This window comes from Petaurus breviceps, unplaced genomic scaffold (genome assembly GCF_028583685.1).
Source record: "Petaurus breviceps papuanus isolate PSGF00001 unplaced genomic scaffold, PetGlider_PUasm1.0 90062, whole genome shotgun sequence".
NCBI lineage: Eukaryota > Metazoa > Chordata > Mammalia > Diprotodontia > Petauridae > Petaurus > Petaurus breviceps.
The window spans coordinates 915,601-931,684 of NW_027187171.1; the positions used below are offsets into that span (position 1 = coordinate 915,601).

The 16,084-nt window shown below is 41.1% G+C and overlaps 1 protein-coding gene across 12 annotated transcripts in view; it reads left to right on the top strand.

Moving 5' to 3' along the window:
* The window catches only part of PALM2AKAP2 (PALM2 and AKAP2 fusion), a 577,025-nt gene that overhangs the window by 522,659 nt on the left and 38,282 nt on the right, over positions 1-16,084 (top strand). For all 12 annotated transcript variants that reach the window (XM_069107443.1, XM_069107433.1, XM_069107435.1 and 9 more), the window contains one exon: positions 10,278-12,681. In XM_069107443.1, the coding sequence (XP_068963544.1) occupies positions 10,278-12,681 (2,404 nt within the window). The remainder of the gene's footprint in view (positions 1-10,277; positions 12,682-16,084) is intronic.

The window sequence follows — 16,084 nt, forward strand, 5'->3', positions numbered from 1 at the left end:
CCAGAGCGGGGGAGTTAGCAATGCGTTGTCTCACTATCCTCATAAATTACCCAGAAAGATACACACAGTCCTCTCTAAGGGGCAGTGTGTCGTGTATTGGAAAGGATGCTGGACTTGGAGTTGGACTCTTGGTTCAGATCTCTGTCCTACCACTTGCTTACTTGTGTGACCTTAACAACTTCTCTGGGCCTCAGTTTCCTCATCTGTAAAAAGAGGGGATTTTGGATTGTCTGTCTGGGAGTTGCATTCTAGCTTTTTGAGTTATGATCCTGTGACCTAAAATCAGATACTGACTGTTTAATGAGTTATAGAAGCATAGGGGCACAATGGATAGGGTGCTAGGCCTGGAGTTGGGAACACACATCTTCCTGAGATCAAAAGCTGTGTGATCCCTGGGAAGTCACTGAACCCTGTTTGCCTCAATTTCCTCATCTGTAAAACGAGCTGCAGAAAGAAATGGCAAACCATTCAGTATCTCTGCCAAGAAAACCCTACAGTAGGGTCAGAAAGAGTCAGACACAACTGAAAATGATCAAACAACAATTAAAAATAGAGAGCTTTTTAGTTACACACACACCCCTCCCACCCCACTCCCTACCTCCAATACTCAGGCATAAATTAACTAAAGCTTGTATAAATCCTGTGTTTTGTGGAGTTTTAGCAGATAGGAAAACTTTTTGAATATCTTTAGAGAGGTATCCGAGCCAGATTCCAAGGAATGAGTCCTTAGACATTATTGCATCTCTGTCTCCTGTGCATTTAGAAATAAGATTTCAAATGGGAAGTCGAAAAAAGAGTTAAAATTTTAAGGCCCATTCTGCCTGACTTTAGAGTAGTGAGGAAATCCTGTTCATTGGTAAGTTTATATTTCTGGTGGAAGTTTTTAAAACCAGATTAAAGGATCAGGTCACATATTATCTGTGTAAGGGTGGAGAACTTCTACCTTGATCTTGGTGGGAAGTAACCTGGATTATCTAGAGAATTGAAGCTTGATTTTATAGCAGTGGCTCTAATATTTGAGTAACTCAGGTCACTGTATATATATCATGGACAGGATGCTGGGAGAAAGCAGAAGAGAGATCATAACAGTGAATGAGAGATTGGAAACAGTAAATGTTTAAAAAAACCCCAAGCATTCCAGTTTTTTTTTTGTTTTTTGTTTTGTTTTTTTTTTTTTTTTTACAAATGCTAGGAAATGAAATCACTTACTGCCTTCTAATTGAATTGAAACTTCAGGGGTGGGAGACCTGTGGCCTCAAAGCCACATGTGGCACTCTAGGTGCTCAAGTGTGGCCCTTTGACTGAATCCAAACTTCATAGAACAAATCCCCTTAATAAAAGCAAACTTCACAGAACAAGTCTCCTTAATAAAAGGATTTGTTTTGTAAAACTTGGACTCAGTCAAAAGGCTGTACCCAAGGACCTAGAAGGCCATGTGGCCTCGAGGCAGCACGTTCCCCAATGCTGGACTAAATCATGGGACCACAGGGTTAGAGCTAGAAAAATGCTGAGAGGCCATTAAGTCCAATACCCTCATTTTATAGATGAGGGAGCTGAGGGCTAGAGAGATATTATTTGCTCTTCACAACAACCTAGGAGGTATTCCTGACTTCAAGCCTGTTGCTATCCACTGCAGAGCTGGGATTTGAACCCCATCTGACTCCAGATCCAGTGCTCACTGCAATGCTCTACTACAGGTTTGAGCCAATTTTTTTTTTCTATTACAAGAACCACTTTAGTCCACTAGGCAGATGACCACTTTCCACTTAATGCCTTTGTGGGTAGACTTGGTCGGTGCTCAGCCCTTATAAGGGAAAGGGGGGAACAAGCATTTTTTTTTTTTTTAAGCAATCAGGGTTAAGTAACTTGTTCAAGGTTACACGGCCAGTCATTTCTGGGTGTGGCTGAGTGTCTGAGCCCGGGATTTGATCTCCAGGTCGTCCCAACACTGGAGCTGGTGCTCTTACTCGCTGAGCCACCTGGCCGCCCCTAAGCAATTGGGGTTAAGTAACTTGCTCAAGGTTACACGGCCAGGTGTTTCTGGGTGGGTGCTAAGTGTCTGAGCCCGGGATTCGATCTCCAGGTCGTTCTGACACTGGAGCCGGTGCTCTTACTCGTTGTGCTACCTGGCTGCCCCGGAACAAGCATTTTTTAAGTGCCTGCTATGTTCCAGGCGTTATGCTAAGTACCATACAAATATGATTTCATTTGAGTCTAACAACAGCCCTGATGTTATTCTTTCCTCGTTTTACAGATGAGGAGACTGAGGCAGAGGGAGGTGAAATGGCTTATGCAGTGTCTGAGGTTAGGTTTTACCTCATCCTCCTTTCTCGAAGCCCAGTGCTCTCTACTCCTATGCCACCTAGCTGCCTCATATAATACCTAACCCAGGGAAATATAGTATGACAAGTGTTACTAAACCTAGGTGAGATTCCTTGAAAAATAAAAGTGTAATTCACTGTAGGCTTCTGTTCCCAGGGACAGTGAAGATAGAAACATAGACTTTAAAAATGGGAATATTTATTTTAAAAATAGAAATGTTCAGAACATGTAGCTGAGCTTTGGTATGCCAAATTCTTTGGTAAAGGACACAAATGTTGTCTAGTCCCATGACTAAGAATGATGCCCTTGAGCACTAAGTTGTTTTTTTTTTTCTGAAATTGTTAAAAACTAGAAGGGCAAATAACAGAGCAAGATGCACCAACCACCAGACTGCAAATGGAACAGTTTGGGCCCTAAGATGGGGGTAGAACCCACAAATTATCCCATTTGGGAGCGAGGCTTACCCAGGGTTAAGCTCAACTGGATTGCCATTTGGTTTTTCAATCCCAAACAGAATGAGCTTCTGCTGTCTGGCATAGAGAAAGCTATTTTTGGTGGACAACATGGAGATAAAATTCATAGGCTGTGAAATGAACACAATGCACGTTCATTTACAATGAAAAGGGCTGCTACGTAGGATGAGGTGGCTTATGGGGTGTGAGACTGGGGTAGAGCTGCCTTCCTGATTCTTGTATTCTTCTCTATTACAATATAATTATAGAGCTCCAATTAAGTAGATTGATTTGTTGAGTTGTTTCAGTACTGTCCAACTTTCCATGACTCTCTTTGGTATCTTCTTAGCAAAGTTACTAGAGTGGTTTGTCAGCCATTCCCCCATTGATGGGTATCCCCTTAATTTCCATTTCTTGGCCACCCCAAAAAGAGTTGCTAGAAATATTTTTGTACATGTGGGTCCTTTTCCCATTTTTATGATATCCTTGAGATATCATAAATCAATCTGTTGATTTTTAATCAATCAAGCTGTTGATTTTTTTTTAAAGGATTTATTTCTTAATCCAATTTCATATATCCAGTAGTTTTGGGAGGTTCATAGCTTTAGAGGTAGAAAGTATCCTAGGGGTGGCTAGGTGGTGCAGTGAGTAGAGTGCTGGCCCTGGAGTCAGGAGGACCTGAGTTCAGATCCGGCCTCAGACACTTAACACACACAAACAAAAAACCTAGCCATGTGACCTTGGGCAAGTTACTTAAACCCAATTGCCCTCCAAAAAAAAGTATCCTAGAAGCCATCAGGTTCACGCCTGATGAGGAAAATGAGGCACAAAAAGGTTAAATGTACTTATCCAGGATCCTACAACGCAAGTGTCAGAGGTAGTATTTGAATCTAGGTCATCCTGGCTCCAAAGTCCAGTGCCCTATCCCCCTATACCACATCTTCTTTCTTTTATTTTGCTTTTTATTTTGTTGTCATTGTTTGTGAAGGATACCAGTAGGGCTCTGTCTCTCCCCTTCATAAGACAATCTCTGAATGGCAGTGACCACTCATGAGTTAAGAATTTTCCACAGATCCTTAATGATTGATTGCATAGCAAAACCTCACAGTTCTGATATGAAGTATATTACCAAAGCTGTAAAGATGGGTTTTGACAAAAGTAGTTCTGCAATTTGCTCTTGAACTCTTCTTTTTCAGTCTTTAAAAAATAATATTAAAAGATTTTTTTGTTATGTACTGTATTTGTTAACACAGTATTGCAAAGTAGTGTGCCAGCCCAGGAGGAGAGAAATAAACAGTGGTTTATGAAATGCTTATTGTGTGGCAGGCCTAGTGGCTAAGTGATTTACAAATATTATCTCATTTAATCCTTACAACAATCCTGCAAGGTAGGTGCTATTATTATCCCTATTTTACATTTTTTTTTTAAATTTTTAAGCAATCGGGGTTAAGTAACTTGCTCAAGGTTACACGGCTAGTTATTTCTGGGTGTGGTGCTGAGTGTCTGAGCCCGGGATTTGATCTCCAGGTCGTCCCAACACTGGAGCCGGTACTCTTACTTGCTGAGCTACCTGGCCGCCCCAATCCCTATTTTACGTTGAAAAAACTGAGGCAGACAAAGGTTAAATGACTTGTCAAGGGTCACATGGCTAGTAAGGAACCTAATAGAACTTTACACAGAAGACACAAACCAGTACCAAATATTCAAAGAAATAGGCCTTTATGCTGGGCATGATTAACTCAAACAAGAACTTGTGACCCACCAGGTCATACATTTTATTTCCTTGATGCGACACAACCAACCATTCATCATCTCTCCTTTGTCCTTTTGTCCTTTAGGTGACTTAAAATTTTGATTCTTTGACCATGATGCACAACCCTGTGGCATCACTGGAAGAATATTGCCATTTAAAGGATGGGTTTCTGTTTCATGGGGAGAGAAAGTTGGGGTCATAACAAGCAGTATATAATTTCCCAGATGCCATCCAGTTCCATCGTTTTAATTCTGGGCCCAGCTTCGTATCTGCTAAGCCAGTGGACCAGCTTAATGGTCTGGTAAAAGATATATCCTAAGTAAACTGTCAATCAAAGTTAGATCTCCTTTTTTTCTAAGGACTTCACTTTTTTTTTTTTTAAAGCAATTGGGGTTAATTAACTTGCTCAAGGTTACATGGCCAGGTGTTTCTGGGTGGGTGCTAAAGTGTCTGACCCCGGATTCAATCCCAGGTCATCCTGACTCTGGGACTATGCTACTTGGCCGCCCCAGGACTTCACTTTCAATCCCTCCACTCATTAGATGTTGCATAAACTGAAAAGCATTGACTGATTTTGACCTCACTTTGTTAAAAGGGAATATAGATAAACTTTACGTTCATTTTGTTTTCAGGACATATAAAATGAGAGGTTTCTTCTTTTAAGTGAATAAATTACCTCTAGCTTCAGCAATGTTTATTATATGAATTACAGAGGCGAGCAGTTCAGACCACTAAATTACAACACAATGACCCTGCCTTGGGAGCCATAAAAATGTTAGAATGCATAGGAAACCTTAGAGATATTTTGACTCAATCTCTTCATTTTACAAGTGAAGAAGCTGGGACAAGAAAGTTTGTATGCCCTTATTCTACATGGTTAGTTGCAGCATCTAGGCTAGAATTAAAGTAGTGAGACTCAAATTTCAGGATGCTTCCCCCAGTATGTTAAATGTTTTCTACAAAGTAAAAACTGTCCTTTCACTCTCGGCTGATTTTCTGGGATCTTTCACTTTATGCAGCATGATAAAACAAGTACTGGCCAGGCGGGTGGTCCAGAGGATAGAGTGCTAGACCTGGAGTCAGGAAGACTCATACTCCTGAGTTCAAATCCAGCCTCAAACACAGACTGTGTGACCTTGGAGAAGTCACTTACTTTGCCTCAGTTTCTGTATCTGTAAAATGAGCTGGAGAAGGAAATGACAAACCATTCCAGTATCTTTGCCAAGAAAACTCCAAATAGGGTCACAAAGAGCAGGACATGACTGAAATGACAAACAGCAACAGCAAAAAATGTAGTTACAATGCAGAATTTGACACATAGTAGATATATGATCTTGGGTAAATCATGTGCTCTCATTCTCAGTTTCCTCATCTGTAAAATGAGTAGACTAGAAATCAAGCTATCAGTAACTATATAAAAAATGTTCCACATTACCAATAATTAAAGAATCAAAAATTAAAACGACTCTGAGGTTCTATATCAAACTGATCAGATCGGCAAAGTTGAGAGAAATGTTGGAGAGTGGGGGAGAAAACAATGACATTAAGGCACTGTTGGTAGAGCTGTGAATTAGCCCAGACGCTATGGAGAGCAATTTGAATCGATGTCCCAAAAATCTGTTAATCTGTAGTTTAATAGTAAACATACTCTGACCCAGTGATACCACTATTAGGTCTATACCTCTAAGGCATTACATAAAAAGGAAAAGGATTAATTAACATATACAAAAATAGAGCAGCCTTTTTTTTTTCAGTGACAAAGAACTGGAAATTAAGGGGGTGATCATCATTTGGGGTATAGCTAAACAAGTTATGTTTCTGAATTGATAAATTATTGTACTGTAAGAAATGGTGAAGTGGATGGTTTTAGAGAAACCTTCAAAAACTTATATGAACTGATATAAAGTAGACTTTTACTAGAGTATGGGTGTGTATATATGTGTGTCCCAGTATATGAATGAATTTCTGTTCTGGTCACCTCATTTAGGAAGAGGTGTTGATGAGCCAGAGTGAATCCAGAAGAGACAACAAGAATAGTGAAGGCATTTGAAGCTCTTGCATCAGATTCACTTGAAAAAACTCAGAATAGCAACATAAAAGTTAATATGCCACAAGCCTGTCTCCTTGCCTGTGTCCTCTCTCTCCCACCATCTAGCTGCTCTGACTCCCAGCTTCCTGTGGGCTCTGCCCTACCCTTCAGCAAACTCCCCCCACCACAGGCTCCATGGGATTACATTCAGCCTATTAGGGAGCAGGGAAGATCTTCACATTCCCATTACCATTACTGCAGGGTAACTACTTAAAATTATTTTAAGAAATATCACAGGGGCAGCTAGGTGGCCAGTGAGTAAAGCTCCGGCCCTGGAGTCAGGAGGACCCGGGTTTGGTTCTGGCCTCAGACACTTAAAACCCACACACACAAAAAAAAACTAGCCGTGTAACCTTGGGCAAGTTACTTAACCCCAATTACCCTCCAAAAGGCAAAAAAAAAAAAAAAAGGAAATATCTTATGGAACATAGATTCGGCTAGTCCTTTTGGGCCCCAGAGGGCACAACTAATTATACAGAGGCATATTTGGGCTCAGTATAAGGCAGATCTTCCCAATAATTGGAACAGTCCCATATATCACAATAATTTCAAAATATAGGACCTGAATATAAAAGTTGTTGCCTTTAAAAAATAATTTAAAAGAGCCATAACTATTTCCTAGGGGGAGAATTCCTAACCCAGATAATAGTGGTTGTAAAAGTAACTACACCAGATTAAAAAGGTTTTGTATGAATTAAATTAACAAAGGTAGAATTAGATGAGGAATGGTAGAATAAACAAATATCTGCATAAAATTGCTCAGATAATAATGATGCAGAGTATAGGGAATTTCTACATATAGAAATATACACACTATATATACATATATAAAATTTTAGAGATGTATTTCAAGAAGAGCCATTTTCCAATAGCTACAAAAGGAAGGGAGGCAAAGGACTAGTTAAAACAGAATATTGCTTAAGTGATTATCTGTGGTCACACTATGGTTCAGATGTTTTTGTTTTTCTTTTTTTGTAAAATTTACATGAGCTCATGGGTAATAAATGCATGTGACATGAAAGACTATAAAAGGGAAAATGAAGCTGGACGAGATAGGAGATACATTTTGGAGTTGGGAGGAGGGCCCATTTTGAAGAACAGAATTTTTTTCTGTAATTACCACTCAGATATTTTGGTGTCCTTTAATATGAAGAAATTAGACTTGGAATTTTAAAATATGTCTTCAGGCTAAGTGTCAAAAATCACATGGGATGAAAACTGATCTTAAAAATTATTCATTCCTCTGTGAGAAACCACCACAAAAACCCAATTTATAAATTATGACAGAAATGAGAATGATAGAAAACTGATAGTATCTTAAGTAGCACCAGTTTACATGAATTTGCTTATATAACTAAACCTTTAAAATAATTTAACTTGGAAGAGTTTGGAAACTACAGGCAGGCCCTACTCCCTGTAATCTAATTTACTACTAAAAATAATGACCATAAAAGTTAGCACCAAGGGGAAAACAGAACAGTTTTGTCTAGTGATTTGAGTTTTGGTATTAACAGTACATGTATAAAATAGAGCCAGGTCAAAAGGCCTCTCTAGATGTAAAGGGACCATTCATTTTAAACTCGTGCTATTTTCAGATGCTTGCTTTTGGGTGGTATTTTTAAATTCTTTGCCTCCCGCATTAAATCTAGCTTATAAAAAGGTTCTGATTCCCCAGACAAAAATAGGCCAGAGCTTCTTGAGAGGATATGATTTTTAAACCCAGTGGCATTTCTTCTCATGGTGAGGAAAATAAAAACTACGTCTGTATCCCACTTTGCAGCTATCAGCATGATTGTTATCTGAGGTTGGTCTTGAATTGTGTCACTTCTTTTGAGTACAGCAGATAGTATGGATGAAATCTGTTCTAAATATTTATAGTTGGTTTCTATGAATGTTTCACATGATTTCACCTGTATAATTATTATCACACATATATATATAATATAATAATCATATTGCTTTCTTTCTCAGGGGGTGGAAAAGGGCTAGGTAGAAGAACGGTGAGAATTTGGAACTCAATTTAAAGGAAAAGAACGTATATATCAGTAATAAATGTTAAAGAATTAGTTCCCATTTAAAAATATTTCTTGCATAGTAGAACCTGAACTTGGGGTGGCAGTTTTCTGAAATTACTTTCCCTTCTTAAAAATCAGAAATAGAAATATTTATGTATCTCCAAAAAGGTCAAAGGAAAAGGAGCCATGTGTAAAATTATTTGTAACAGTACATTTTGTTGTAGCAAAGGATTGGAAACAAAAGGTTTCCATTAATTAATTAAGGTGCCCATTAATTGAGAAATGGTAAAACAAATGATTGTCTATGACTATAATGGAATATTGCTACGTCCTAAGAAATGAGGAAAAGAATGGCTTCAAGGGAAACCTGGGAAGATGTGTATGATCTGATGATGTAGAATGAAGTAAGCCAAACCAGGAGGCTTATTTATATAATGATGCTTTGTAAAAGAAATAACTTTGAAAGACTTAACAACTTTGGTCAGTGCAGTAACTCCTGAAGCCTGAAGAAGTCTTCCATCTCTTGGTGGAGAGGTACACAATGGGATGGACATTTCCAGATATGAACATTTCAACATAAATTTGTTTTGTTTGACTATATTTTTTGCTATAAGGGAGGCATTTGGGCGGGGAGAGTAGAAGGAGTAGTGATTGATACAAAAAAGAGGGGGTGAGAGGAATAAAGAAAAGAGCATCGGTGAAATCTTTAAAAAATACATAGAGGTGACCCAAGTGTGGGGATGATAGGGGGCAGACACAAACAACCTGTGCAATGTGTTACTACCACATTAAATTTAATAAGCAATAGCATTTACGTAGTACTTTACAAATATTATCTGATTCCTCACAACCAAGGGAGGTAGATGGTATTAGCATCTCCATTTTACAGACCAGGAAACAGGTGAAGTGACGCCCCTAGGGTCACAAAGCCAATAAGTGATTTGAACCCAGGTCAGCACTGTCCACTGTGTCACTTAACTGTCTCTATTAAAAGGAATAAGGTATATGTAGTATATTTGTGGTTTTATGTACATGTTGTGGTTTTCTAGCTTTCTGTGTATATCAAATGCTTGTGTTCAGAATAAGAAAAGATTTCTTAAAGAAACACCTATTCTAGAATCATCTATTTAGAACTGAAAAGAACTTAGGTTATCTAATCCAACTCCTTACTGTAGAAATAAGTAAATGGAGGACTAGCAGATTGAGTCCCCCAGAGCTCCAAAGTGTTTAATCCCTGGTCTTCCCACCCAAAATCTAGCAGTCTTTCCATTGTCTCACACTAAATTTCCTTCTACTGAAACATTAGCTCTTTAACCTTTAAATTAGTTAACTAATATTAACTAAATTAGTTAATTACAAACTACTGTTAATATTTAAACCATGAAAGTATTTTAAAAGCTATTCAATTCGTCTTAGATCTAATATGTCATTCATGTACGTGAAACACTGGATATTATTTATGTCTTAAATATATCTATTTTCCCACAGAGAGCAAAAAATAGGGATGACCAAAAGATCAGAGAGAGAAAAATATTCTGTCCACTTCAGTGGCTGTTACAGAAAATTACTTGGCATGATTGCATAAAAGACACATGCAATGGAGGCGTCTAATTCAGGCTTTTCTTTTTCTTTTCTCTTTATTTTAGAAACCTCACAAGCTTCTTGATGATGACATCAGATTGACAAAAGGTGGAGATCACTGTAGTGCCAATCTGCTGGAATCTACCGCCAGCATTCTTCCCCCCAGCGACAAGAACATGGAAATTGAAATCCCCATTGCAGAATGTAAAAGTGTTTCTGGGGTTTCTTCAGCATCACATTCCATGGACACTTCCTCCCCTTTTTATTCTCCCCATAATGGCCTCATCTCAGACCACCATGGATCCCTGGATAATGAGGTGGCTAGAGAGATCCAGTATCTAGATGAAGTGTTAGAGGCCAATTGTTGTGACTCTGCTGCTGATGTGACTTACAACGGGACTTCTTCACCAGAGCCAGGCGTGACCATCACCGTAGGCAGCCCAAGTCCATCTGTCCACACAACAAACCACATAGAAACCCCGGAGAGGGAAGCGGTTCTCCTTGTTGGCAGGCAGCCCCCTCCTCTTATCGAGCTGAGCCAAGGTGAAACCATGGCAGAGACCTTCAGAGCCAACGGTCACTCTCCAGATGGTCAGAGGGATGTGCTTGGGGATGGCCTTCAAGCCCCTGTGAGCCCCAGTTCTTCAACCAGTTCAAAGGGGTCTTTCCGAGATGGTGAGACTACTCTCACCACTCTGAAGAAAGAAGCAAAATTTGAATTGCGTGCCTTCCATGAGGATAAGAAGCCATCCAAACTTTTTGAGGATGACAACAGCCAGAAGGAAACTTACAGGGTCCGAAAAGTAAGGCCATCAGAGGAGATGCTGGAGCTAGAAAAAGAGAGACGAGAACTAATCCGGAGTCAGGCAGTGAAAAAAAATCCAGCTATTGCAGCCAAATGGTGGAACCCACCCCAGGAGAAGACCCTAGAGGAACAGCTGGATGATGAGCCGCTAGAATCACACAAAAAGTATAAGGAACGCAAGGAGAGGAGGCAGCAGCAGCAGCAGCAGCCACCACCATTGCAGGCTTCTACAATTCCGACCTCCCCTAAACAGATAGTTTGCCCTTTTGAACTTCCAGACTCATCCAGTGATCTGAAGGAGGACATTGTCACAGAGCAAATAGACTTCTCTGCTGCAAGGAAGCAATTTCAGACAATGGAGAATTCCAGGCAAACAGGAGCCAGGGGCCAGGGAGCACACAGACTGTTTTCCATCAAACCTTTTTATAGACCCTTGGGTCCCAGCTACTCAGATAAGCTGTCCACTGTCACAAGACCAGCTTCGTTTGTGGGGCGGATGGAGGATGATGGGATATCTGCAGCCAAGGGGCAGAAGGGCTCCTGTGTTCCAGAGAACCAGCTTTTAGGAGGCCAAAGCAGTACAGTTAGCCCAGAAAAGGAATCTCCCTGTATTGACGCTTCAAAACAGGTGCCATCAGCCAAGCTGTGGACAGAGGAGGGTGAGTTTACAAGTGCCCGGGCTGTCTTCACAGTGGTAAAGGACGAGGAACCTGGCATCTTAGATCCATTTACCAGGTCTGTCTATGTTTCTTCACCCCCAGAGGAGCTGGACTCTGGTTTGGAGGAGCTGTCAGTAAGGTCTCAGGGCACCACGGTGCTGGAAACCTTGTCCAATGACTTCAGCATGGACAACCTTAGTGACAGTGGGGCATCCAATGAGACAATGAATGCCCTCCAGGAAAACTCTTTGACAGATTTTTCTCTGCCCCAGACCCCCCAGACTGATATGCCTTCTGAGGGACGAGCTGAAGGAGTGTCTAAGTCATTCAGCGACCATGGTTTCTACTCCCCATCCTCCATGCTTGGAGATTCCCTGCTTTCAGATGATCCACTGGAATATCATGCTGGCATTTTGGTGCAGAATGCCATCCAACAAGCCATAGCTGAGCAGGCTGACAGAGCAGTTTCCAAAGCAAACAAGGGCCCAGCTGAACAAAAGACTTGCCCAGGGGAAGCCCAGCATGAAGTTGAGGCAGTGGCTTCTGGCTCAGATAAGCCTCAGAGCACATTTAAGCCACCTCAGGTGTCTTCTCCTGTTCAAGAAAAAAGAGATGTGTTACCAAAGATAATGACAGCCGAAGACAGAGAGCTCAGGGAAGAGATGGCTCCTCCCCAGTTCCCCGCCATTCATCCTGTTCACCCAGTTCACATAGAGGAGAGCAGGCCAGAGGGTAGCTACTTTAGCAAGTATTCAGAGGCAGCTGAGCTGAGAAGTACAGCCTCGCTCTTGGCCACTCAAGAATCGGAAGTGACGGTGGGACCCTTTAAGCTAAGGTCAAGGAAGCAGAGAACTTTGTCCATGATAGAAGAAGAGATCCGAGCAGCCCAGGAGAGAGAGGAGGAACTGAAGAGGCAGAGGCAAGTCTTACAGACAGTGCAGAGCCCTAGGGTGAAGAACGCCCCTACCCTGCCCTCCAGAACAGTGTGCTACAAAACAGCACCCGGTGAGTGTCTGAAGGAGAACATGGAAAGGGATTTTTAAAAAATTATTTGTTAAGCACATACAGCGGGTTAAATATTGCGCTAAGTGCTGGGAATACAAATAAAAAAGCTAAACATCCTAGATCTCACCTTACACTTTAAGGAGAGAGAGAGGTGAGTAGGGTGCAGGGTATATGCAAAGACCCTTAAGGGGATTGCAACAGGGCTGAAGATGATGGGTCTGTCCTGCAGCTGAGGTTCACACTCCTTAGAAAAGGGAGATCCTTGGGACGTGGGCAGGAGGTGGGGTACGGAAATCTGAGAGGAGGAGCATTGTACTGGTTACCATCTGGTACCCCCTGAGACCGAGGCCTTTGATGGGAAGGAGTCTCAAGTGGTCTCCAGTAGAATGAAGGAAGCTTGATTCCATTTCAGGCTTTCTTTTAAAATAGGCTCCATTGCTTTTTGATAGAAAATAAAATCCTAGCATGAGTATATCCTTTAAAATTCAATTACTCCAAGATTGTTTCTTGTCAGTCATTGTAAGCTCATGCTTAAATGTCCTCTGCACAAGAAAACAGGTTCTTGACTTTGTTTAAAAAAAAACAAAGGAAGAGTTGTGTGTGGTAAAATAGCGTTCTTTCCAGTCTGTTGTTTGTGTCTCACGTGACTCACTTTGGTTCATTGGCCTTTTTTATTCTAAGGTGCTGTTGTTTGTATACGTTGAGTGTTAGCAATGGGTGAGGGGGGACCTATAGTTCAGATCCCATGGATTATGTGTGGGGAGATGCTGTGCTTAATGACCTTTCCCCGGGTGACCGTGGCTCTATTTTCTGGTTACTAGTTAAAGTTTAACCCAACCTATTTTAGATTTCAAACTTTCAATTTATAGCTATAATTATATGTTTTAATATATCAAATTGACTTTGGCATGCCATGAGACATTTTTTCTGCCCATCTTAAGAGGATGTGTCTATCTTTACATTACCATAAAGAAATTATTTTCATATATGGAGATCATCTGATTATTTTTTATAAGCAGTCTTAAAATGATACTTATACTTGTGTAATAGCATAAAATAAGTATGATTGTACTCTGTAGGCCTTTTGTTTGGTCCAGCTCTCGATACTATCTCACCTTTCCCAGGCTATCAAAAGACAAGAGGACTTTCTCGATAGTTTTCTAGTATCTTACCTAGAAATATAGTGCCCAAATAAGTAGTTTAAATCAGAAAGGATGGTTGGCTAGGTGTAAAACTGACAGATATGGAGACAGGAGGGCAGCTAGGTAGCACAGTGGATAGAAAGCTGGGTTTGAAGTAAGGAAGACACATCTTCCTGAGTTCAAATCTAGCCTCAGACACTAATTTTATATCACGTCATCCTGTTTGCCTCCGTTTCCTCATCTGTAAAATGAGCTGGAGAAGGAAATGGCAAACCACCCTAGTGTCTTTGCCAAGAAGACTCCAGATAGAGTCATGAAGAGTCAGACGTGACTGAATCAACTGAACAATAACCACAACAAATTGGAGATGGGATGGGATAATGTGGAGCCCACTGAATTTGGAATTAGAGCTTCTGAGTTGAAATCTGGGATCTTCCACTCTTCAGCTTTAGAGAAGCCAGCATCATATTCCTCATCTGTAAAAGGGCATGATAATATTTTCACAGTTTGCCTCACTAGGTCTTTGTTGAGGATTAAATGACACGCTGTTGTAATGTACTTTGTAAACTATAGTGTGCCTTATAAATGTGAGCTGTTTTTGTTATGGACACTTAGTCTTCGTTGCCAAGTTGATGGCCATCCATCCTGTTGCATTCACGTTGCACAACGATGCCTAATTTGACTTGCCTGTCAGATTATGAGCTTCACTATTATTACCCACACACATTATCTTATTTTTAAGCAAATTTTTATTGCTATCTCTTGTTTTTGTATCACCTACTTCTTCCCCTGGAGCTTACTCCCTCACCCTCCAAAATGGCCATCCCTCATAACAAAGAAATAAGAAAAAACCAGCAAAATTATTCAATACATTGAAAAAATCTGGTGTTATGCACATTCTCGGGGGTGGGGAAGGGAAGAGACTGCCTCCCTATCTCTCTGAGGCTGGAAAGTATAGCAACTACTCAAAGGCTAACCTCATTACCTACTCTCCCCCCATCCTCCTAGGGTGGAAATCCATCAGCTTTAGGCCTATTATAGCACGGAACTTCTGATTCCACAGCCTCAGCTTCCCCATCATTAGGGACTGACTACAGGACATGACCTATAACACACTGTGTAATGTTTATCTCTAGCACCTACAGCATGGAAAGTCTTCTCAGAATGTTATAGGAGCTTTCAGACACCTGCATTCTTGTTCCCTTTTAAATTGTGGTTCAGTAGCACAAAATGTGTCAAATAAAATGCATTTTATGGTTGTGTTGAAATCAATGATGGCAAACAAATGAAAGAAAACTCACTGGCAAGAACATCAGTCACAGAATATGAGACCTTAGAGTTGATCTTAGTACAGCCTCAGCTACACAGGAATCTCCTCTACCCCATCTTCTACAAATGATCAAATGACCACCCATTCCACTGTGGGATTGTCATTGCTATTCAGTTTTTCAGTTGTGTCTGACTCTTTGTGATCCCAGCTGGGATTTTCTTGGCAGGGATAGTGGAGTGGTTTGCCATTTCCTTCTACAGATCATTTTACAGATGTGGAAACTGAGGCAGACAGGTTGAAGTGATTTGCCCAGGATCACACAGCTAATAAATGCCGGGGGCTGGATTTGAACTCGGGGCTTCCTAACTCCAGGCCTGGCACTCTATCCACTGTGTCACCTAGCTGCCCCTTATAACTGTCTCTCTGTCAGGAGGTGTAAGGGTTATGGGATTTAAAGATCTTCCATGCCCCATGGACGTGCTGACACAGCAGGAAGGGGCGGAGCAAGCGAAAGTGAAAGCCAGAGAAAGCGAAAGCCAAGGACATGCTGACGTAGCAGGAAGGGGCGGAGCAAGAGAAAGCTGAAAGCGAGAGAAAGTGAAAGCCGAGCTGGCGGTGGTTGCGATGGTGGTGGCAGCAGCAGAGGCAGCGGCAGCGCGAAGCCCTTTTTGAGTTAGGACTGCTAAGGACTTTCTGCTAAGGACTCCTGCTGAGGACTGCCAGGGGCCGGAGCTGCTGGGAGCGCGCTTCCCTGACGCTGGGTGGTTGCTGTGTGTGGGGAGAGGAGGACCTTTGCCTGAGGTAGCCTGTTCTGTTTTAAAGGCTTGAGAATGTGGGTGCTTTCTACTTTATCTGTGCCAATATCATAACTACTCTGATGGCTTTCACTTTCTGGTTTTGGGACTCAGTCTTTTGGTATCTTAATAAATTTTCTAGTTTATTTCCCCATATGGCAAACATGACGTATTTTGTGATGGATAATTATATCAGC